Source organism: Oncorhynchus mykiss, chromosome 8 (genome assembly GCF_013265735.2).
Source record: "Oncorhynchus mykiss isolate Arlee chromosome 8, USDA_OmykA_1.1, whole genome shotgun sequence".
Classification (NCBI taxonomy): Eukaryota; Metazoa; Chordata; class Actinopteri; order Salmoniformes; family Salmonidae; genus Oncorhynchus; species Oncorhynchus mykiss.
In genome coordinates, this window is record NC_048572.1 from 82,361,968 (window position 1) to 82,386,718 (window position 24,751).

Consider the following 24,751-nt stretch of genomic DNA (forward strand, 5'->3'; position numbering starts at 1 on the left):
GGTCACAAGAAGTAGTGATTAAACTCAGCCATGTATGACTGCCACTATTTTTGAAAGTTTGTTGTTACAATTGTCAACAATAGCACAGTACTTTGCTCTTAAACGCACTTTTTAATACAGTCAATAGTAAAACATTATCTCGCTTGGCCAGAGTTCATCCATTGTTTACGCAACTGGACACACTTTCAACTGACTTCATTAAGAAGTCACTGTATTGTGTAACGTTAATACGGATATAGAAAGCTAGCATCATTACAGGCAAGGAGTTATGCTGCGTTCACATGCTCCACGGAAACTCCTTCGTAGTACTTTGACGTCTCAGTTCGGTGAACGGTTATCATCCTTATTGTCACTCTTCCCTCTTGGAAGCACTCGTCTCAGCACAACAACCAGAATGGCTCCTCAAAAGAACAGAGTATTCGTCATTGGAGTGGGAATGACAAAGGTAAATCTTGCTATTGGTTATAAATGGTTGCATTTCGACTATCATCCATGCTAGCTGGATTGCTATCTAGTATTGAAAGACTATTTAGCAAAGAGCTAGCTCGTTGTCCTTAGCTAGCTAACGTTTTACCTGTCATGTTGGTTAGCAGCATTTCCAAAAAACGTAGGTAGCTACAGTAGCTTGTCATTTCTTTCGATAATTAACATAGGCTAAACAACTACTGTTGGCTAAACATATAACGCGAGATTTAAGACTTTTGTCAGCTGTTCATGTTGGTGTTGCTAGCTATCTAGGTAAGTAACGTAGCTAATTTAGTTAGCTTTCAAGCTATGCTAGTTAGCTAACACGAAACATTGAATAACAACTATATTGGGCTAACAATGTTTACAATTGTATTATGAATTATGGCTTGGAAATGTATTTGCTAGCTAGCTAAAATGAAATTGCCATACGTGGCATTTTAAAACCCAGTCTAATCTGAAAGTCCAATACTCCATGGTCATAGACTAATTGTGCCAAGGGTCATGGATGCATTGCACACACCGATAGCTAGATAAACACTAGCTACATTGCATGCAGCAGAAGGACGTCCCTCCTGAGCAGTCAGAATTAGAATAATACTTTCTTTGTCCATTGCCTTTTCAGATCTCTCTCACTCTCACTCACTCCCACACACACACACAGGGGTTGTCAGCCATAATACCGTGCAGTTTACGGGCAAAGTGCCTTGCTCAAGTACACAGCAGTCATGTTGACCCAGAGCTCTGTCTGTGTAGTAGTTGAACTGTTATCCCCAGTCTGAGATTTGATCCAGAACCCTCTCCTGTGTTTTGTCTTTGCAGTTTGAGAAGCCAGGAAAAGAAGACTTTGACTATCCCGACATGGCAAAGATAGCAGGTGGTTGTCATTTAATTTCATTACTGTACCTGTCCTGTACTTGCCAACATTGCTACATTCACCTGGATACACCTTGAGCTATAGTCACCTGGATTCTACCTGGTTATAATACAATGTGTTGTACATGTCATATAATAGTCCCATTCTACATGCAACATTTTGAGTGATGCCCATTGTTCCCTGTTGTGTCTTATAATCATGTTCTTATGACTCAGGCGAGAGGGCCTTGTCTGATGCTGGAGTCCCCTACTCTGCTATAGAGCAAGCCTGTGTGGGCTATGTGTATGGTAAGAGACTGTCACTGATTATAATGTTAACTGTCCGTTTAAAATTATTTTTTTTAGGCATATTAAATGCCTTGTGAGTTGCCTTCAAATTCATTCCAAAAGTGCTGTAAGTGTCCACCTAGTAATAAGCTATGATGTTGTATAGGCATAGTAATAAGATATGATGTCATATAGGCCTAGTAATAAGCTATGATGTCGTATAGGCCTGTAAGATATTATAACACAACGCAATCATTCACCTGAGCTAACCTGTGTCTGTGTCATGAAGAGAACTGTCTAGTGATGAACTATTGCTTTTAAAACAAGATCCTTTTAAGATGTCTGTCCATCTGTGTGTCTCATCATGTCTCAGGTGACTCCACTTGTGTTACTGTCAATGTAAATGACCATATTATTATCATTATTTTTCAGGTGACTCTACCTGTGGCCAGAGGGCCATCTACCACAGCCTTGGCCTGTCAGGGATCCCCATCATCAACGTCAACAACAACTGCTCCACAGGCTCCACTGCCCTGTTCATGGCCCGACAGCTAATCCAGGGAGGTGAGTGGGACTCGACCATAGATATATTAATCATATCTGTGTTACACATACAGTACTCTATATATACAAAAGTATGTGGACACCCCTTGAAATTAGTGGATTCGGCTATTACAGCCACACCCATTACTGACAGGTGTATAAAATCGAGCACACAGTTGTTCAATCGCCATAGACAGTAGAATGTCCTTACTGAAGAGCTCAGTGACTTTCAACGTGGCACTGTCATAGGATACCACCTTTCCAACAAGTCAGTTCACAACATTTCTGCCCTGCTAGAGCTGCCCCGGTCAATTGTAAGTGATGTTATTGTGAAGTAGAAATGTCTAGGAGCAACAAAGGCTCAGCTGCAAAGTGGTAGGCCTCAACAAGCTCACAGAAAGGGACCGCCGGGTGCTGAAGCGCGTAGCGAGTAAAAATGGTCTGACCTCGGTTGCAACGCTCACTACTGAGTTACAAACTGCCTCTGGAAGCAACGTCAGCACAATAACTGTTTGTCACACAAGCCTAAGATCACCATGTGTAGTGCCAAGCGTCGGCTGGAGTGGTGTATAGCTCGCCACCATTGGACTCAGGAGCAGTGGAAACACATTCTCTGTAGTGATGAATCACGCTTCACCATCTGCTAGTCCGACGGACGAATCTGGGTTTGGCGGATGCCAGTAGAACGCTACCTGCCCAAATGCAGAGTGCCAACTGTAAAGTTTGGTGGAGTAGGAATAATGGTCTGCGGTTGTTTTTCATGGTTCGGGCTAGGCCTCTTAGTTCCAGTAAAGGGAAATCTTAACGTTACAGCATACAATGATGTTCTAGACGATTCTGTGCTTACAACTTTTTGGCAACAGTTTGGGGAAGGCTCTTCCTTGTTTCGGCATGACAATTCCCTCTGTGCACAAATCGAGGTCCATACAGAAAAGGTTTGTTGAGATCGGTGTGGAAGAACTTCGACTGGCCTGCACAGAGCCCTGACCTCAACCCCATCGAACACTTTTTGCGATGAATTGGAACGCTGACTGCGAGCCAGGCCTAATCACCCAACATCAGTGCACGAACTCACTAATGCTCTTGTGGCTGAATGGAAGCAAGTCCCCGCAGCAATGTTCCAACATCTAGTGGAAAGCCTTCCCAGAAGAGTGGAGGCTGTTATAGCAGCAAAGGGAGGAGCAACTCCATATTAATGCCCATGATTTCAGAATAAGATGTTCGACGAGCAGGTGTCCACATACTTGTTTGTTCCTTCTCTGGACGTCATTGGATGGGACACAGAGAGGTGAGTGGGAATGAGATAGAGGGGGGCAGGATTGATTCCTAGGACTAGGAGTCCTTTCCCTGCTCCGGTCACATGTTCAGGACAAACTCCTGACCCTAGTGATGCCATGTCCTGGAATCAAACTGAAGTAGGATGCATGCTATGATCCGTCTTATGCTGGACCTAAACATATGCCTTCTTTTGCTGACTGTAGGTCTGGTTGACTGTGCACTAGCCCTTGGCTTTGAAAAGATGGAGAGAGGCTCCTTGTCATCAAAGGTAAGACCAATCGTAGTACATGATCAGGACTAACCCAGTGTATTGTAGTTCATGATCAGGACTAACCCAGTGTATCGTAGTCCATGGACAGGACTAACCCAGTGTATCGTAGTCCATGGACAGGACTAACCCAGTGTATTGTAGTTCATGAACAGGATTAACCCGGTGTATTGTAGTTCATGGACAGGACTAACCCGGTGTATTGTAGTTCATGGACAGGACTAACCCCATGGACAGGACTAACCCAGTGTATTGTAGTTCATGGACAGGACTAACCCGGTGTATTGTAGTTCATGGACTGGACTAACCCAGTGTATTGTAGTTCATGGACAGGACTAACCCAGTGTATTGTAGTTCATGGACAGGACTAACCCAGTGTATTGTAGTTCATGGACAGGACTAACCCAGTGTATTGTAGTTCATGAACAGGACTAACCCGGTGTATTGTAGTTCATGGACTGGACTAACCCAGTGTATTGTAGTTCATGGACAGGACTAACCCAGTGAATTGTAGTTCATGGACAGGACTAACCCAGTGTATTGTAGTTCATGGACAGGACTAACCCAGTGAATTGTAGTTCATGGACAGGACTAACCCATTGTATTGTAGTTCATGGACAGGACTAACCCCATGGACAGGACTAACCCAGTGTATTGTAGTCCATGGACAGGACTAACCCATTGTATTGTAGTTCATGGAAAGGACTAACCCAGTGTATTATAGTTCATGGACAGGACTAACCCAGTGTATTGTAGTTCATGGACAGGACTAACCCCATGGACAGGACTAGCCCAGTGTATTGTAGTTCATGGACATGACTAACCCAGTGTATTGTAGTTCATGGAAAGGACTAACCCAGTGAATTGTAGTTCATGGACAGGACTAACCCGGTGTATTGTAGTTCATGGACAGGACTAACCCAGTGTATTGTAGTTCATGGAAAGGACTAACCCAGTGAATTGTAGTTCATGGACAGGACTAACCCGGTGTATTGTAGTTCATGGACAGGACTAACCCGGTGTATTGTAGTTCATGGACAGGACTAACCCGGTGTATTGTAGTTCATGGACAGGACTAACCCCATGGACAGGACTAACCCCATGGACAGGACTAACCCAGTGAATTGTAGTTCATGGACAGGACTAACCCGGTGTATTGTAGTTCATGGAAAGGACTAACCCAGTGAATTGTAGTTCATGGACAGGACTAACCCAGTGTATTGTAGTTCATGGACAGGACTAACCCCATGGACAGGACTAGCCCAGTGTATTGTAGTTCATGGACATGACTAACCCAGTGTATTGTGGTTCATGGAAAGGACTAACCCAGTGAATTGTAGTTCATGGACAGGACTAACCCGGTGTATTGTAGTTCATGGACAGGACTAACCCGGTGTATTGTAGTTCATGGACATGACTAACCCAGTGTATTGTAGTTCATGGAAAGGACTAACCCAGTGAATTGTAGTTCATGGACAGGACTAACCCGGTGTATTGTAGTTCATGGACAGGACTAACCCAGTGTATTGTAGTTCATGGACAGGACTATTCCCATGGACAGGACTAACCCGGTGTATTGTAGTTCATGGACAGGACTAACCCAGTGTATTGTAGTCCATGGACAGGACTAACCCAGTGTATTGTAGTTCATGATCAGGACTAACCCAGTGTATTGTAGTTCATGGACAGGACTAACCCAGTGTATTGTAGTTCATGGACAGGACTAACCCAGTGTATTGTAGTTCATGGACAGGACTAACCCGGTGTATTGTAGTTCATGGACAGGACTAACCCGGTGTATTGTAGTTCATGGACAGGACTAACCCAGTGTATTGTAGTTCATGGACAGGACTAACCCAGTGTATTGTAGTTCATGGACAGGACTAACCCAGTGTATTGTAGTTCATGGACAGGACTAACCCGGTGTATTGTAGTTCATGGACAGGACTAACCCGGTGTATTGTAGTTCATGGACAGGACTAACCCGGTGTATTGTAGTTCATGGACAGGACTAACCCAGTGTATTGTAGTTCATGGACAGGACTAACCCAGTGTATTGTAGTTCATGGACAGGACTAACCCGGTGTATTGTAGTTCATGGACAGGACTAACCCAGTGTATTGTAGTTCATGGACAGGACTAACCCGGTGTATTGTAGTTCATGGACAGGACTAACCCGGTGTATTGTAGTTCATGGACAGGACTAACCCAGTGTATTGTAGTTCATGGACAGGACTAACCCAGTGTATTGTAGTTCATGGACAGGACTAACCCCATGGACAAGCATATGGAGGTGATGTTCAACACATATGGGATGGCAGCAGCACCGGCAGCACCACAGATGTTTGGCAACGCGGGCAGAGAACACATGGAGAAATACGGTAAACATGATGGTGTGCGTTCACATGTGTACAGTACCTTATGAAGTGTGTTGTTGGTGTTGTTCTCAGCCTTTTCTTTCATCTGGATGATACACCATGTAGTGCGTGACTGTGGAACTCTGGGAAGTCTGTCATTGAATAGTTAAGTGTATTAATTCCCGGGACTCTTCCAGGTACTACACCAGAGCACTTTGCTAAAATCGCATGGAAGAACCACAAGCATTCCACCAACAACCCGTAAGACTGCAACCATCAACTCTTTAACACACAGAAGGGCTGGTCATTAGAAATGACCTTCATTGACCAATCCAATGATCAATCTTTTCATGACAACTGTGTGTGTGTGTGTGTGTGTGTGTGTGTGTTAACAGGTACTCTCAGTTCCAGGATGAGTACAGTCTGGACCAGGTCAAACAGTCCAGGAAGGTGTTTGAGTTCCTTACTCTTCTCCAGTGTTGGTAAGGAGTCCCACTATCTCTCTGGGGCAGTGTTTCCCCTACCTCTATAGAGTTTGGCTTTATTTGATTACAATTAAACATTTTGGTGTTAAGGACCAGGGCGTTGCTTTGGGGCTTTTGCACTCTGGCAGGAAAAAGTATCTATGGGACACTAACATTGTCATCCGCCCCCCCCCCCCCCCCCCCCCCCCAGTCCTACCTCTGACGGTGCAGGGGCAGCTGTCCTGGCCAGTGAGGGCTTTGTGAGGCGCCATGGTCTAGAGCACCAGGCGGTGGAGATCTTAGCCCAGGAGATGGTCACGGACCTCGCAACTACCTTCGAAGACAATAGCTGCATGAAGATGGTGAGAGGGGACATAAAGCTGTTCGAAAGTATCCAACAACTTTTAAATGCAGAACAACAAAAATATAGTGACTTATTGTGTTGTTTCCTGTTAGGTTGGATACGACATGACCTCCCTGGCAGCCAAGAAGTGTTTTGAGACAGCGGGTCTGAAACCCAGTGACGTCAATGTGATCGAGCTACACGACTGTTTCTCTGCCAACGAGCTGATCACGTACGAGGCTCTGGGGTTGTGCCCAGAGGGTGAGTCTGACCCTACCAATCCTACCGCCTATTTCTAGCCACATAAAAGTAGCATTGTTAATTCTCTAGAATGTTTTTTTTATTTAAAATAATATATAGAATTGCCTTTTATTTGTTTTTCACTTTTTCTGATTTGTTCAGTTCAATGTTTTACTATAGTTGAATTATTCATATATTTTTTTGAATGAGAGGCCTTCTTGTGCCTATTTGATCTCATGTCATACTCCTGTCATAAACATAATGAGTTTTACCCCCTGGCTGTGTTCCCTTAGCATTCTGAGTTTTACCCCCTGGCTGTGTTCCCTTAGCATAATGAGTTTTACCCCCTGGCTGTGTTCCCTTAGCATTCTGAGTTTTACCCCCTGGCTGTGTTCCCTTAGCATTCTGAGTTTTACCCTCTGGTTGTGTCCCTTAGCATAATGAGTTTTACCCTCTGGCTGTGTTCCCTTAGCATAATGAGTTTTACCCTCTGGCTGTGTTCCCTTAGCATAATGAGTTTTACCCTCTGGCTGTGTTCCCTTAGCGTTCTGAGTTTTACCCCCTGGCTGTGTTCCCTTAGCATTCTGAGTTTTACCCCCTGGCTGTGTTCCCTTAGCATAATGAGTTTTACCCCCTGGTTGTGTTCCCTTAGCATTCTGAGTTTTACCCCCTGGCTGTGTTCCCTTAGCATAATGAGTTTTACCCTCTAGTTGTGTTCCCTTAGCATTCTGAGTTTTACCCCCTGGTTGTGTTCCCTTAGCATAATGAGTTTTACCCCCTGGCTGTGTTCCCTTAGCATTCTGAGTTTTACCCTCTGGCTGTGTTCCCTTAGCATTCTGAGTTTTACCCTCTAGTTGTGTTCCCTTAGCATTCTGAGTTTTACCCCCTGGCTGTGTTCCCTTAGCATTCTGAGTTTTACCCCCTGGTTGTGTTCCCTTAGCATTCTGAGTTTTACCCTCTGGTTGTGTTCCCTTAGCATAATGAGTTTTACCCCCTGGTTGTGTTCCCTTAGCATTCTGAGTTTTACCCTCTGGTTGTGTTCCCTTAGCATAATGAGTTTTACCCTCTGGCTGTGTTCCCTTAGCATAATGAGTTTTACCCTCTGGCTGTGTTTCCTTAGCGTTCTGAGTTTTACCCCCTGGCTGTGTTCCCTTAGCATAATGCGTTTTACCCCCTGGTTGTGTTCCCTTAGCATAATGAGTTTTACCCCCTGGCTGTGTTCCCTTAGCATTCTGAGTTTTACCCTCTGGCTGTGTTCCCTTAGCATTCTGAGTTTTACCCTCTAGTTGTGTTCCCTTAGCATTCTGAGTTTTACCCCCTGGCTGTGTTCCCTTAGCATAATGAGTTTTACCCCCTGGTTGTGTTCCCTTAGCATTCTGAGTTTTACCCCCTGGTTGTGTTCCCTTAGCATTCTGAGTTTTACCCTCTAGTTGTGTTCCCTTAGCATTCTGAGTTTTACCCCCTGGCTGTGTTCCCTTAGCATTCTAAGTTTTACCCCCTGGTTGTGTTCCCTTAGCATAATGAGTTTTACCCCCTCGTTGTGTTCCCTTAGCATAATGAGTTTTACCCCCTGTTTGTGTTCCCTTAGCATTCTGAGTTTTACCCCCTGGCTGTGTTCCCTTAGCATTCTGAGTTTTACCCCCTGGCTGTGTTCCCTTAGCATAATGAGTTTACCCTCTAGTTGTGTTCCCTTAGCATTCTGAGTTTTACCCCCTGGCTGTGTTCCCTTAGCATAATGAGTTTTACCCTCTAGTTGTGTTCCCTTAGCATTCTGAGTTTTACCCCCTGGCTGTGTTCCCTTAGCATTCTGAGTTTTACCCCCTGGCTGTGTTCCCTTAGCATAATGAGTTTTACCCTCTAGTTGTGTTCCCTTAGCATAATGAGTTTTACCCCCTGGTTGTGTTCCCTTAGCATAATGAGTTTTACCCCCTGTTTGTGTTCCCTTAGCATTCTGAGTTTTACCCCCTGGCTGTGTTCCCTTTGCATTCTGAGTTTTACCCCCTGGCTGTGTTCCCTTAGCATAATGAGTTTTACCCTCTGGCTGTGTTCCCTTAGCATAATGAGTTTTACCCTCTGGCTGTGTTCCCTTAGCATAATGAGTTTTACCCTCTGGCTGTGTTCCCTTAGCGTTCTGAGTTTTACCCCCTGGCTGTGTTCCCTTAGCATAATGCGTTTTACCCCCTGGTTGTGTTCCCTTAGCATAATGAGTTTTACCCCCTGGCTGTGTTCCCTTAGCATTCTGAGTTTTACCCTCTGGCTGTGTTCCCTTAGCATTCTGAGTTTTACCCTCTAGTTGTGTTCCCTTAGCATTCTGAGTTTTACCCCCTGGCTGTGTTCCCTTAGCATTCTGAGTTTTACCCCCTGGTTGTGTTCCCTTAGCATTCTGAGTTTTACCCTCTAGTTGTGTTCCCTTAGCATTCTGAGTTTTACCCCCTGGCTGTGTTCCCTTAGCATTCTGAGTTTTACCCCCTGGCTGTGTTCCCTTAGCATAATGAGTTTTACCCTCTAGTTGTGTTCCCTTAGCATAATGAGTTTTACCCCCTGGTTGTGTTCCCTTAGCATAATGAGTTTTACCCCCTGTTTGTGTTCCCTTAGCATTCTGAGTTTTACCCCCTGGCTGTGTTCCCTTTGCATTCTGAGTTTTACCCCCTGGCTGTGTTCCCTTAGCATAATGAGTTTTACCCCCTGGCTGTGTCCCTTAGCATAATGAGTTTTACCCTCTAGTTGTGTTCCCTTAGCATAATGAGTTTTACCCTCTAGTTGTGTTCCCTTAGCATAATGAGTTTTACCCCCTGGTTGTGTTCCCTTAGCATTCTGAGTTTTACCCCCTGGCTGTGTTCCCTTAGCATTCCGTTCTGTTTTACCTTTGTACCACACTTTGTGACTGTCTGCCTGTAGGCCAACATGAAAAGCGCTTTAAAGATCAAAGGTATTATATTATTTAATGTATCACTGTTCTATGTTCCTAGGTAAGGCTGGAGAGCTGATAGACAGAGGAGACAACACGTACGGAGGCCAGTGGGTGGTCAACCCCAGCGGAGGACTCATCTCTAAAGGACACCCTCTGGGAGCCACAGGTAATAATAACTATGACCAAGTGACCTCTAACCCCTGACCCTTCTCGCTGTCACAAGTCAGCACAAAGACCTGCTGCTGACCCCATAACCCCTGACCTCGTAACCCTTGACCCCTCTAAGAGCTACAGGTAAACAACACCAACCATCTCCTGCTGACCCAGTGACTTCATCATCCTCCTAATCCAACAACAAATGTTGTAAGCAACAAATTAATGTTGAAAAAACTACATTATAGATTAAGATGGAATCTGAATGTGTGATGTGACTGTATTTCAGTCATGACCACCAGAGGGCAGTAGTCTCCTGAGAAAGTCAGTAACTCCCACAAAAGCCTTTATCCACGCTTTGCCTGTAACACACAGACAGGAAGTGACATCCTGAGTAGTCCCAGGAGGATATTGAACTGTGTGCTAGGTTGATTCCTGTCATTACCTTCTTGCCCTTTGTGCTGTTGTCTATGCCCAATAATGTTTTTTTTACCATGTTTTGTGTTGCTACTATGTTACATGGACTCACTCTGTGTGAAATAATAGGAGTTGACATGAGTTTTTAATAACTAACCCTTCCTCTGTCCCCCATACAACATCTGTAAAATCCCTCCGTCAAGTATTGAATTTCAAGCGCAGATTCAACCACAAAGACCAGGGAGCTTTCCGAAAGCCTCATACAGAAAGGCGGTGATTGGTAGATGGGTAACAATTATAAATCAGACACTGATTATCTTTAAGCGTGATCAAGTTTATATTTATGCTGTGGATGATGTATTAAACCACCCAGATACAAAGATACAGTCGTCCTTCTGAACTGAGCTGCAGGACAGGAAGGAAACTGGGTTGTCACCATGAGGCTTTTGGTGATTTTAAAACCACTACAGAGTTCAATGTCTGTAATGGGAGAAAACTGAGGATGGATCAACAACATTGTAGTGACTCCACAATAATGACCTAAATGACAGAGTGAAAAGAAGAATACAAATATACAGGATATAAATATTCCAAAACATGCTTATGTATGCAACCAGGCACTAAAGTAATACAGCAAAGGAACATACGTTTTGGCCTAAATGCGAAGCCTAATGTTTGGGATAAATCCAACGCATCACTGAGTAACTGCCTCCTTATTTCCAAGCATGTTGGTGGCTGCATCATGCTATGGGTATGCTTGACGTTGGCAAAGACTGGGGAGTTTTTCAGGATGACAAGAAACAGAATGGAGCTAAGCACAGGCAAAATCCTAGAGGAAAACCTGGTTCAGTCTGCTTTCCACCAGACACTGGGAGACAAATTCAAGACAATAACCTTCAACACAAAGCCACAATTACGCTGGAGCTGCTTACCAAGAAGACAGTGAAGTGTTCTGGGTGGCCAAGTAACAGGTTTGTATTAAATCTGCATAAAAATCTATGGTAAGACTTGAAAATTGCTGTCTAGCCATGATCCCCAACATCTTGACAGAGCTTGAAGAATTACGAAAAGAATAAAGGGCAAGTATAGTAATCGCTGCCAAAGCTGTTATGAGACTTACCCAGAGTGACTCACAGCTGTAACCACTGCCAAAGCTGTTATGAGACTTACCCAGAGTGACTCACAGCTGTAATCGCTGCCAAAGCTGTAATGAGACTTACCCAGAGTGACTCACAGCTGTAATCGCTGCCAAAGCTGTTATGAGACTTACCCAGAATGACTCACAGCTGTAATCACTGCCAAAGCTGTTATGAGAATTACCCAGAGTGACTCACAGCTGTAATCACTGCCAAAGCTGTTATGAGACTTACCCAGAGTGACTCACAGCCGTAATCACTGCCAAAGCTGTTATGAGACTTACCCAGAGTGACTCACAGCTGTAATCGCTGCCAAAGCTGTTATGAGACTTACCCAGAGTGACTCACAGCCGTAATCACTGCCAAAGCTGTTATGAGACTTACCCAGAGTGACTCACAGCCGTAATCACTGCCAAAGCTGTTATGAGACTTACCCAGAGTGACTCACAGCTGTAATCACTGCCAAAGCTGTTATGAGAATTACCCAGAGTGACTCACAGCTGTAATCACTGCCAAAGCTGTTATGAGACTTACCCAGAGTGACTCACAGCCGTAATCACTGCCAAAGCTGTTATGAGACTTACCCAGAGTGACTCACAGCCGTAATCACTGCCAAAGCTGTTATGAGACTTACCCAGAGTGACTCACAGCCGTAATCACTGCCAAAGCTGTTATGAGACTTACCCAGAGTGACTCACAGCTGTAATCGCTGCCAAAGCTGTTATGAGACTTACCCAGAGTGACTCACAGCTGTAATCGCTGCCAAAGCTGTTATGAGACTTACCCAGAATGACTCACAGCTGTAATCACTGCCAAAGCTGTTATGAGAATTACCCAGAGTGACTCACAGCTGTAATCACTGCCAAAGCTGTTATGAGACTTACCCAGAGTGACTCTCAGCTGTAATCGCTGCCAAAGCTGTTTTGAGACTTACCCAGAGTGACTCACAGCTGTAATCGCTGCCAAAGCTCTTATGAGACTTACCCAGAGTGACTCACAGCTGTAATCGCTGCCAAAGCTGTTATGAGACTTACCCAGAGTGACTCACAGCTGTAATCGCTGCCAAAGCTGTTATGAGACTTACCCAGAGTGACTCACAGCCGTAATCACTGCCAAAGCTGTTATGAGACTTACCCAGAGTGACTCACAGCTGTAATCACTGCCAAAGCTCTTATGAGACTTACCCAGAGTGACTCACAGCTGTAATCACTGCCAAAGCTCTTATGAGACTTACCCAGAGTGACTCACAGCTGTAATCGCTGCCAAAGGTGTTTCTAAAATGTATTGACTCAGGTGTTGAATACTTATATAATGAAGGTTTTTTCATTATTTATAAATTCTATATTTTTTTAAAGATTATTCTTCCACTTTGAAATTATAGAGGATTGTATGTAGATCGTTGACAAAAAAAATGACAATTGAATTCATTTTAATCCCACCTTGTAACACAACAAGGGAGTTGCAGACTTTCTATAGCCACTGTACTGTATTTATTAAGGACCCCCATTTAGTTCCTGCCAAAGCAGCAGCTACTCTTCCTGGGGTTTATATTAGATCCCCATTAGTTCCTGCCAAGGCAGTAGCTACTCTTCCTGGGGTTTATATTGGATCTCCATTAATTCCTGCCAAGGCAGCAGCTACTCTTCCTGGGGTTTATATTGGATCCCCATTAGTTCCTGCCAAGGCAGTAGCTACTCTTCCTGGGGTTTATATTGGATCCCCATTAGTTCCTGCCAAAACAGCAGCTACTCTTCCTTGGGTTTATATTGGATCCCCATTAGTTCCTGCCAAGGCAGCAGCTACTCTTCCTTGGGTTTATATTGGATCCCCATTAGTTCCTCCCAAAGCAGCAGCTACTCTTCCTGGGGTTTATATTGGATCCCCATTAGTTCCTGCCAAGGCAGCAGCTACTCTTCCTGGGGTGTATTAAGGATCACCATGTAGTTCCTGCCAAGGCAGCAGCTACTCTTCCTGGGGTTTATTATGGATCCCCATTAGTTCCTGCCAAGGCAGCAGCTACTCTTCCTGGGGTTTATTATGGATCCCCATTAGTTCCTGCCAAGGCAGCAGCTACTCTTCCTGGGGTTTATTATGGATCCCCATTAGTTCCTGCCAAGGCAGCAGCTACTCTTCCTTGGGTTTATATTGGATCCCCATTAGTTCCTGCCAAGGCAGCAGCTACTCTTCCTGGGGTTTATTATGGATCCCCATTAGTTCCTGCCAAGGCAGCAGCTACTCTTCCTGGGGTTTATTATGGATCACCATTAGTTCCTGCCAAGGCAGCAGCTACTCTTCCTTGGGTTTATATTGCATCCCCATTAGTTCCTGCCAAGGCAGCAGCTACTATTCCTTGGGTTTATATTGGATCCCCATTAGTTCCTGCCAAGGCAGCAGCTACTCTTCCTGGGGTGTATTAAGGATCACCATGTAGTTCCTGCCAAGGCAGCAGCTACTCTTCCTGGGGTTTATTATGGATCCCCATTAGTTCCTGCCAAGGCAGCAGCTACTCTTCCTGGGGTTTATTATGTGCTGGAATGCTAACCTAGGAGTCACGGCCAGCAAGATTAGGGAGGGGTGTTAACTTGTCACCCTCTTTGATGTGGCAGGCAAGAGTTGATGGAAATTAAGTGCATTGGAACGCTAGCGAGAGTGAGATTTTGACCACGATGACCCGACCTGGTTAAATCGGAGAGGATTATCAATGTCTGTAATGGAGGCCCTATGTGGTAATTTTTCAATGTAGGAATTAGAAAAGAAAAATGGAAGGTCGTTGTGTTTTTATAGGGCCAGCAATGTGTTGTGTCAGGGACCTAAGGTTATTTTTAATTTGTGAAATGACATCCTGCCTCAGCCACACTCTGGGTTCAAATGCCTGTTGTCCATCTGGTTAGATTTAGCAATCCAGCATTAGCACTTACAGGCTTTGTGTGTGTGTGTGTGTGTGTGTGTGTGTGTGTGTGCGCGCGCGTGTGTGTGTGTGCGCGCTCGGAAGGAAGGAAGGACAAACGGGAAATCCATAATCTATGATAGGAAATCAATCTGTTAATTGAGACCTTTCAAATATGAAGACTTACATGTGATGTTCAGTTTGTTGTCCAAGTAGATATTACAGTAGGCTTTCCAATCCCTCTGGTTGTTAGCATGATGACTTTCTTATATAACGCTTATATAGCTGTAGAGTGCGTTGACCTGTGATTTTGTAAGTTCTGGCCCAGTTTTCTGATCTCACAGACATCCTAGAGCTCTACATGTAATTCTGTGACTGACCTTCGTCTCTCTGTGGTGTATTACTCCGGTCTGGTTCAGTATTAACCTCCCCTCTCGGTTGTTGATGTGTCAGGTCTGGCCCAGTGTTCTGACCTCTCTCGCTCTCTCATTTTGTTCTTGTTGATTACTCTGGTCTTGCTGAGCGTTCTGATCTCTGGGATTGACTCAGTGCATTGACCCTATCGGTTTCTGTTATTGCTCAGGTCTGTTCTATTGTGTTGGCCTTAATTTCTCTCTGTGGTTGATTAGTCAGGTCTGGCCCAGTGTTCTGATCTGATCTCTCTCTGTGTATGTGTCATTGACCTCCCTGCTCTCTCTCTCTCTCTCTCCCTCTTTCTCTCTCTGTGCTTGCTCAGGTCTGGCCCAGTGTGCGGAGCTGTGCTGGCAGCTGAGAGGCCAGGCTGAGAGGAGGCAGGTCCCGGGGGCGAAGGTGGCCCTACAGCACAATATCGGCCTGGGAGGAGCTGTGGTCGTCACTCTCTACAGGATGGGGTTCCCTCAGGATGCCAGGTGAGTCTATCTGTCTACCAACTTACTAATTAACTGACTAGGTGAGAAACACACAACTGAGGTGATTTACCAAATAACTAAATAACTAGGCTTTATCTCTCAGATCCTTGCAGAAATCGGATGTTTAAAATAATAGACACCAGTTAATTTTTTTTTTTTGGGGGGGGGGGGGGGGGGGGGGGGGGGCAATTTCATGGCAACGGAATTACGCAGAGACTCAGATCTCTCACTTTAAAATGTACAATAAATAAAACAATTTCTTTCCATGTTTAACAAACCAAACAACTCTATGCACAAGGACTACTTAGAACAATTTACTCAGAAAATATTACAAAAACACAGATACAGAAACACAGATACAGAAACACAGATACAAAAATTACAGATACAGAAACACAGATACAAAAACACAGATACAGAAACACAGATACAGAAACACAGATACAAAAACACAGATACAGAAACACAGATACAGAAACACAGATACAAAAACACAGATACAGAAACACAGATACAAAAACACAGATACAAAAGTCTGGTAACAAAATCAAACGTTTCCAGTAAATGTTTTTATAAAAACATTTGACAGTGTAAATTGTTTAAAGTAGTCATTGTGCATAGAGTTGTTTGTTTTTTATAAAAACATTTGACAGTGTAAATTGTTTAAAGTAGTCCTTGTGCATAGAGTTGTTTGTTTTTATTAAACGTTGAAATCAATGTTTGTTTTTTGGCAAACATTTTTTAAAGTGACACATCGGAGTCTCCGTGTAATTCCGTTAATAGGGAATAGGGTTTTGTTTGGGACGTGGCCACAGCATGTACTTTAACCTTCTGTGTTGGAACAGATTAAGTACAGATACTGTAGTATGGCCTTGAACCATACTCCTTTCAACATTGGTACACACACACACACACACACACACACACACACACACACATTTGCACACAAGCGCACACACGTTTACTTTGTGACTGTCCTTCAATGATGATCACACACACACACACACACGTTTTTACTAGCCTCTCTTTACTCTCTGAGAACGCGCTCTTAACTGAAGCCGTGTTCTGTTCCTGTGTGTGTTTCTAGGTCCCAGATAGCGGCTGTCCCCACCAGAGCAGAACGTCTGGAGGGCTTCAGAGTCTATTCTGTCTTCCAGGAGATAGAGAACAAACTACAGGAGGTACACCAAATGTGTTCATGTTCTGTGTGGGTGCTGACGACTGCTTTACCTCAGTCTCACTCTGCGGTGTCATTGCTGCTTGTTGTCACATCAATTAAGTGCCACATTTTAATGTTGTTTAACTTATTTAACTATAACCTTATAAGGTCATTATTATAATACAAAAAGCTTTATCTCTGTTTAACAGTCTGTCACCAGAGACCAATGTCAAGGTGGTCTCAGAACCCAGTACCACTAGCTAGCTTTGTGATTTATGGAGTCCGTCAACTCGTACATATGTAGGTAACTTTAACCCGACGTTAGCCTCCGCTGCCACATTAACCTAACACAACCCAACAGAACGCAGAGCCATAACAGTCCGTCTCTCTCTGCTCTGATGTCACATCGGGTTTGTCTGCAGGAAGGAGTAGACGTTGTGAAGAAGATTGGAGGAGTTTTTGCCTTCAAGGTGACAGATGGACCCGAGGGGAAAGACGCTCTGTGGGTCGTAGACGCGAAGAATGGACACGGCTCCGTGAGCAACGACGCTGGTGTGTGTCCGTCTGTCGTCAGATGATCTGGTCTCTGTGTTTTAATGTTGAGAGTTTTTATCAATGTGAGCATTAGAGCTATTGGAGGAGATCGATGATCTTGACTGAGACTCTGACATATTAGACTTCCTGACAACAACAAAAAAACAGAAGGACTGTCCGTCTGAGGAGATGGTTGTCTGCAGAATATAAATGACTGAAGGATGGGCGGTCTGTCTTCTGAGAGAGCACTTCTGGAATGCAAAAGACAAAGAAGGATTTTTATTCAAATGCCAAACACACACAATTTTTGAATTGCTTCCTTTTAGAAAACACACACACACACACACACACACACACACACACACACACACACACACACACACACACACACACAGAGATCTTTTAAATTGCTTCCATTATGGCTGTCTGGAGCAATGTCCTTTTCTTCCACTCAGCTCTGTTTAAAAACCTTTAAAAACCTGGCCTTCCTCTGAGCCTTTCCTGTTATCAAACCTATCTCACTTGTTAGGATGTTTTATAGAAAGCAAGGTAGCGTCCTAATCGCACCATATTCCCTATATGGAGCACTACTGTTGAGCACTTATGGGGTGGCATTTGGGACATTGCCCCAATAGTACGTTGAATGGTCTCTAAAGAGCAGCGGACATTTCATAAAAGCAACTTCCGTGGTTGAAGTGGCAGGTGTGTGTGAAGTAGAGCACAGCACAGTACACTTCATCCTGTCCCTGGTACTGGAATGACAACTTGTTCCCTTCTTAACCACATGGACATTAGTCTATCATGTTATTGAACCATGAATAGCGCAGTCCCAGTGATTAAGGTGTTGTGCGTTGAAGTTAACATGTCAAGGATCCCATGTATTTTGCAGTATATAGTTGATTGGATTCTGGAACGGTTCCGATCAACAAGAAACTGGAGATGGGGGAGAAAGTATAGAGCTTACTTCCTCTTGTTCCGTTCGTAAACAGCGTTGTTCTACAAAGTTGTGCCTTCTGCATCCCTTTTGATATTTTAAGTAGTAATTGTGCATCAATGTTGAATTTTAAAATCCTGTTCTATTAAATGACGTGCCGGTTAATATAGACCACGTGGAAAATTCAATAGATATTTTTTTTTATATGAATAAAGACTTCCAACAGGGCGAAAACGGGTCAAACGGGTTTTTGTAGGGCAGGATAATGGAAGGAAGGTTTTTGTAGGGCAGGATAATGGAAGGAAGGTTTTTGTAGGGCAGGATAATGGAAGGAAGGTTTTTGTAGGGCAGGATAATGGAAGGAAGGTTTTTGTAGAGCAGGATAATGGAAGGAAGGTTTTTGTAGGGCAGGATAATGGAAGGAAGGTTTTTGTAGAGCAGGATAATGGAAGGAAGGTTTTTGTAGGGCAGGATAATGGAAGGAAGGTTTTTGTAGAGCAGGATAATGGAAGGAAGGTTTTTGTAGGGCAGGATAATGGAAGGAAGGTTTTTATAGGGCAGTATAATTGAAGGAAGGTTTTGTAGGGCAGGATAATTGAAGGACGGTTTTTGTTGGGCAGGATAATTGAAGGAAGGTGTTTGTAGGGCAGGATAATTGAAGGAAGGTTTTTGTAGGGCAGGATAATGGAAGGAAGGTTTTTGTAGAGCAGGATAATGGAAGGAAGGTTTTTGTAGGGCAGGATAATGGAAGGAAGGTTTTTGTAGAGCAGGATAATGGAAGGAAGGTTTTTGTAGGGCAGGATAATGGAAGGAAGGTTTTTATAGGGCAGTATAATTGAAGGAAGGTTTTGTAGGGCAGGATAATTGAAGGACGGTTTTTGTTGGGCAGGATAATTGAAGGAAGGTGTTTGTAGGGCAGGATAATTGAAGGAAGGTTTTGTAGGGCAGGATAATTGAAGGAAGCTTTTATAGGGCAGGATAATTGAAGGAATGTTTTTGTAGGGCAGGATAATTGAAGGGAGGTTTTTGTAGGGCATTATTTAATTGTATTCTCTCCTCCATTCAGATAAGAAGGCTGACTGCACTATCACCATGGGAGATGAAGACTTAATGAAGCTGATGACAGGCAAGATGAATCCACAGACGGTAAGTCCTTAAAACAACAAGGAATAAGGCTCAGCCTTTTTATCAGAGCTCTATGCTAATAGGGTGCCATTTTGGATGAAGCCCAATACTATTGTCCTCTTGTTCAGTTTTATACACATTTATACAAAATATAAAAACAGAAATACCTTATTTACATAAGTATTCAGACCCTTTGCTATGAGACTCGAAATTGAGCTCAGGTGCATCCTGTTCCTATTGATCATCCTTGGTGTTTCTTCAACTTGATTGGAGTGCAACTGTGGTAAACACAATTGTCTATATAAGGTCCCACCGTTGACAATCTTTGTCAGCAAAAACAAAGCCATGAGGTGGAAGGAATTGTCTGTAGAGCTCTGAGACAGAATTGTGTCGAGGTACAGATCTGGGGAAGGGTAACAAAAGATTTCTGCAGCATTGAAGGTCCCTAAGAAGACCGTGGCCTCCGTCAATCTTAAATGGAAGTTAGGAACCACAGACTGTTCTTAGAGCTGGCCGCCTGGCCAAACTGAGCAAGCGGGCAACAAGGGCTGTTCCTTCTCACTTCATCCATCCTGACCTTGGGCTGAATTCCTCACTCCTCCCTACCAAGCCTAGTGCAAATAAAGTTCCTCAGGAGAGGCAGATGGTTACATAGATGCGTAGAGATCAGCTTTTATGAATCTTGTAAGTATTATTTTTTTTATTAAATTTTATTTTTATTCATTTGATTTTGGTCAAAATGACCAAAGCGAGCGAAGTCCAATCTTTAGTAGGATGCCAAATCGGATTTGATTGTTTTCTAAAAATAGGTTTGGAAATTGGCCAGTGTAATGAGATTAGTCCTTGTCCAGAGTGCATTCTGTTATGCCACAGGGTGGGTCTCCTCTCTCTCTCTCTCACTCACTCACTCACTCACTCACTCACTCACTCACTCACTCACTCACTCACTCACTCACTCACTCAACCCTCCTCTCCCCTAAGAAATAAATGTCTAGTCAAGGCCTTCAGATGTATTAAGGGCATCAGCCCCTTGTCTGTTCATGGACATTGACCCTGAACGTAAGGGACACAGTCTGACAACGCCCACAGACCAAGGACAATTCACTCAACATGTAACAGACAGGGAGAGAAAAATCAATTGAATGAGTTTGTTCACAAACTTCAGTCAACTTTACATGCACACACACACACACACACACACACACACACACACACACACGAGAAATAGGATGAGTATGTTTACCTACTTCAGCAAACAGTGTGGGTGTCATCAAGTACTTTGCAATCACGCAAAGTCTTCAAAATCAGAGGTCAATTGGGGCCAGATACAACAGAGAATAGCCAGGTGTGTTCTCAGAGCTCTGTTAGGAACCCAGATACAACAGAGAATAGCCAGGTGTGTTCTCAGACCTCTGTTAGGAACCCAGATACAACAGAGAATAGCCAGGTGTGTTCTCAGACCTCTGTTAGGAACCCAGATACAACAGAGAATAGCCAGGTGTGTTCTCAGACCTCTGTTAGGAACCCAGATACAACAGAGAATAGCCAGGTGTGTTCTCAGACCTCTGTTAGGAACCCAGATACAACAGAGAATAGCCAGGTGTGTTCTCAGACCTCTGTTAGGAACCCAGATACAACAGAGAATAGCCAGGTGTGTTCTCAGACCTTTGTTAGGAACCCAGATACAACAGAGAATAGCCAGGTGTGTTCTCAGACCTCTGTTAGGAACCCAGGTACCTCAGGGAAAGGTATGGTCTCAGACCTCTGTTAGGAACACAGATACAACAGAGAATAGCCAGGTGTGTTCTCAGACCTCTGTTAGGAACCCAGATACAACAGAGAATAGCCAGGTGTGTTCTCAGACCTCTGTTAGGAACCCAGGTACCACAGGGAAAGGTGTGGTCTCAGACCTCTGTTAGGAACCCAGGTACCACAGTTAAAGGTGTGTTCTCAGACCTCTGTTAGGAACCCAGGTACCACAGGGAAAGGTGTGGTCTCAGACCTCTGTTAGGAACCCAGATACCACACGGAAAGGTGTGTGCTCAGACCTCTGTTAGGAACCCAGGTACCACAGGGGCCAGATTTGGCCAGGTGTGGTTTCAGACCTCCGTTCAGATATAAAGGACTTCAAAGACCTGAGAGCGATGAGATGTATTGTTATTGAACTAACCTCGTCCCCAGGTTGGCTGGAGGACCCGACTATAACTGATTCCCATGATCCATTTTCTGACGTTAAGGTGAACGGGAGATGACACAGCAGGGAAATATAGATTTTTTACCATTGTGACATTTTCAGCAGGTGGGCGTTTTCCAATCCAACATTTCGCAATTGAGACAAAAGTAATACAAAGGGAGGAGAAATTCAACAGGGAAGAATGTGATTAATGATAGTGGATGGGCAATTTTTTTTCCTGGCTAAATCTAGGCCCACTTCCCACCCACACACCTGGGGCCATTGATTCATTTGGTTTAATTGATCCTTTCAGCAACACTGAACACAGTCCTTTGGGTTTTCCCTTCGTTCATTTACCCAAAGGAAAGAGAAACCTTCACACTGCTCTTCTTAGTATCACTTGTTTTATTCAAGCTTATGCGTCGGACTCTTAGTCTTCGTCAGAGCTTTTATTTGTGAGAGTTTTTTATTTGTGAGTTTTATTTGTGAGAGTTTTATTTGTGAGTTTTATTTGTGAGAGTTTTATTTGTGAGTGTTTTATTTGTGAGTTTTATTTGTGAGTTTTATTTGTGAGAGTTTTATTTGTGTGAGTTTTATTTGTGAGAGTTTTATTTGTGAGAGTTTTATTTGTGAGAGTTTTATTTGTGAGAGTTTTATTTGTGAGAGTTTTATTTGTGAGAGTTGGAAAACAAATTGAATTGAACCTTTATTTAACCCCGAAAGACACTTGAAGTTAGAAACCTCTTGTTGTACCAGTTAACAGACATCATACACATACTTCCTCAAGGATGAATCCTGCAATGTTATAGTTGTTTTTGGGGTTTAGATCTGGGCCATTAATCTCGTCACCGTTTATGCATTGGATTTGATCTGAACCGCTGAAACGCAGGCAGGCATGCCTCCAGTTGGTTCATGTCAGAGCAGAGCCGTTCCCTGGCTGCAAGCTGTCACCCTGACGAACACTGCCAGCCCCTACCGCTCTCTCCCCCCCCCCCCCCGTGTCCCAGTTTTCAGTGAACTGTGTCAATCCTGCAACTGGGTAATCTGAACCCTTTAAACCTTGGATCATGAGCAGTAGTTGACTTTCCTGTGTTTTAACCCATTGTCCTCTGATGTATCATTTCTCTCTCCTACCTGTCCGCTGCAGGCATTCTTCCAGGGCAAGCTGAAGATCGCAGGAAACATGGGCATGGCCATGAAGCTTCAGAGTCTGCAGCTGGTGCCAGCCAAAGCCAAGCTGTGATTGGCTGATAGACCCTCAGCTCTGGAACTCCTGCCATATGTAGCAGTTATGCACATTCTCTCACCCCTTTCTCACCCCTTTCTCACCCCTCCTCTCAGCTCTCTCTAACCTCTCTCACCCCTCCTCTCACCCCTTTCTCACCCCTCCTCTCAGCTCTCTCTAACCTCCTTCACCCCTCCTTTCATCTCTCTCTCACCTCTCTCTAACCTCTTTCACCCCTCCTTTCACCTCTCTCTCACCTCTCTCCCCCCTCGCTCACCTGTCTCTCCCCCTCCTCACACCTCTCCTCCTCTCTGACCTCTCCTCCTCTCTGACCTCTCCTCCTCTCTGACCTCTCCTCCTCTCTCACCTCTCCTCCTCTCTGACCTCTCCTCTCTGACCTCTCCTCCTCTCTGACCTCTCCTCTCGGACCTCTCCTCCTCTCTGACCTCTCCTCCTCTCTCACCTCTCCTCCTCTCTGACCTCCTCTCTGACCTCTCCTCCTCTCCTCCTCTCTGACCTCTCCTCCTCTCTCACCTCTCCTCCTCTCTGACCTCCTCTCTGACCTCTCCTCCTCTCCACCTCTCTGACCTCTCCTCCTCTCTGACCTCTCCTCCTCTCTGACCTCTCCTCCTCTCTCACCTCTCCTCCTCTCTGACCTCTCCTCCTCTCTGACCTCTCCTCCTCTCTGACCTCTCCTCCTCTCTCACCTCTCCTCCTCTCTCACCTCTCCTCCTCTCTGACCTCTCCCTCTCTCTGACCTCTCCTCCTCTCTGACCTCTCTGACCTCTCCTCCTCTCTCACCTCTCCTCTTCTCTGACCTCTCCTCCTCTCTGACCTCTACTCCTCTCTGATCTCTCCTCCTCTCTGACCTCTCCTCCTCTCTGACCTCTCCTCCTCTCTGACCTCTCCGCCTCTCTGACCTCTCCTCCTCTCTCTATCATCTCATTCCATCTCTCTCCTCCACACCCTTTCACATTCACTCTTAATTTAGCCTCTCTCTTTCTCTATTGATCCCTGTCACTATCTATCTTTGAAATAGATTCTATACTAGATAATTAGTTGAGAAATCAACCCCAATGTCCCAAGATTCTAACTTCCTCAAGTGTCCTGTAACATAATTGATAATGAGATAATATTTATATTTAATTCACATTTTCCTCATGATTTATGGGTTCCTCATGTTTCAACCAACCAATGTGAAGACACATACACACACAGAACTGGAATAATGCCTTAACTGTTATGTCTAATATTCTGCTCTGAGCTGCTGTGACAAACAGGAGGAAGAGAGATTGTGACGGTTGTGAAAAGCAATTGAAGTTTTTTTTGGACACTCTTGACGGCCATCTTATAAACAGCTTATGAGGCTGTTGCTTTGTCAAGAAAAGCAAAAGATCATCTTTAAGACCCAACTAATCTGGCTTGATCTCTGGCACTGCTGTTCAGTCATTTAATACCACAGTGACCAGGTGCTTGTGTCCCATATGCCATGCGTTTGCTGCGACAGCGTGGCAGTGACTCCCGCCACATAATAATAACACTGTCATTGCAGTAAATAAATGTATACAATATTTTATGTTCGTGTAGTAAATAATGTTTAATAATAATGTAACATGGTGGACTATTTTATAATAATACAGAACACCACTTTATGTGCCTCTGGTGTCTCTATGAAACTGACAGCTCTGATTTCAATATGACAGTCCGATTGGACCTGATTTGAGGAAATGCTTTTCTGTAGAATGTGTGAGTGTGAGTGACTGAATGGATGCAATTGATTTTTCACTAAATAAATAACAGCTATATTGACCAGAAGACTGAGGGTTTCATTAATTAACTTTCAAGATGTGAACGAGAAGATGGCTCCCTATTCCCTATCCCAAGTGGCTCCCTATTCCCTATCCCAAGTGGCTCCCTATTCCCTATCCCAAGTGGCTCCCTATTCCCTATCCCAAGTGGCTCCCTATTCCCTATCCCAAGTGGCTCCCTATTCCCTATCCCAAGTGTCTCCCTATTCCCTATCCCAAATGGCTCCCTATCCCAAATGGCTCCCTATTCCCTATCCCAAGTGGCTCCCTATTCCCTATCCCAAATAGCTCCCTATTC

At 44.3% G+C, this 24,751-nt stretch overlaps 1 protein-coding gene across 3 annotated transcripts; it reads left to right on the forward strand.

Annotated features, from left to right (window-relative positions):
* Positions 1–151: 151 nt before the first annotated feature.
* Positions 152–22,891, forward strand: scp2a (sterol carrier protein 2a). 3 transcript variants are annotated; one of them, XM_036986511.1, is made up of 16 exons: positions 153–445; positions 1,288–1,342; positions 1,558–1,629; positions 2,041–2,172; positions 3,633–3,697; positions 5,952–6,078; positions 6,252–6,315; positions 6,450–6,536; positions 6,730–6,880; positions 6,975–7,122; positions 10,071–10,178; positions 15,342–15,495; positions 16,583–16,676; positions 17,077–17,206; positions 19,189–19,268; positions 22,568–22,891. In XM_036986511.1, the coding sequence occupies exons 1-16, from the start codon at positions 269–271 to the stop codon at positions 22,661–22,663; spliced, it is 1,740 nt and encodes a 579-aa protein (XP_036842406.1). In that variant the 5' UTR covers positions 153–268; the 3' UTR covers positions 22,664–22,891. The 3 variants fall into 3 exon arrangements, with proteins under 3 accessions (XP_036842408.1, XP_036842406.1, XP_036842407.1); XM_036986512.1 differs by lacking the exon at positions 153–445 and adding an exon at positions 715–738; XM_036986513.1 differs by lacking the exon at positions 17,077–17,206 and having other exon boundaries at positions 152–445; positions 22,568–22,873.
* Positions 22,892–24,751: the final 1,860 nt, after the last annotated feature.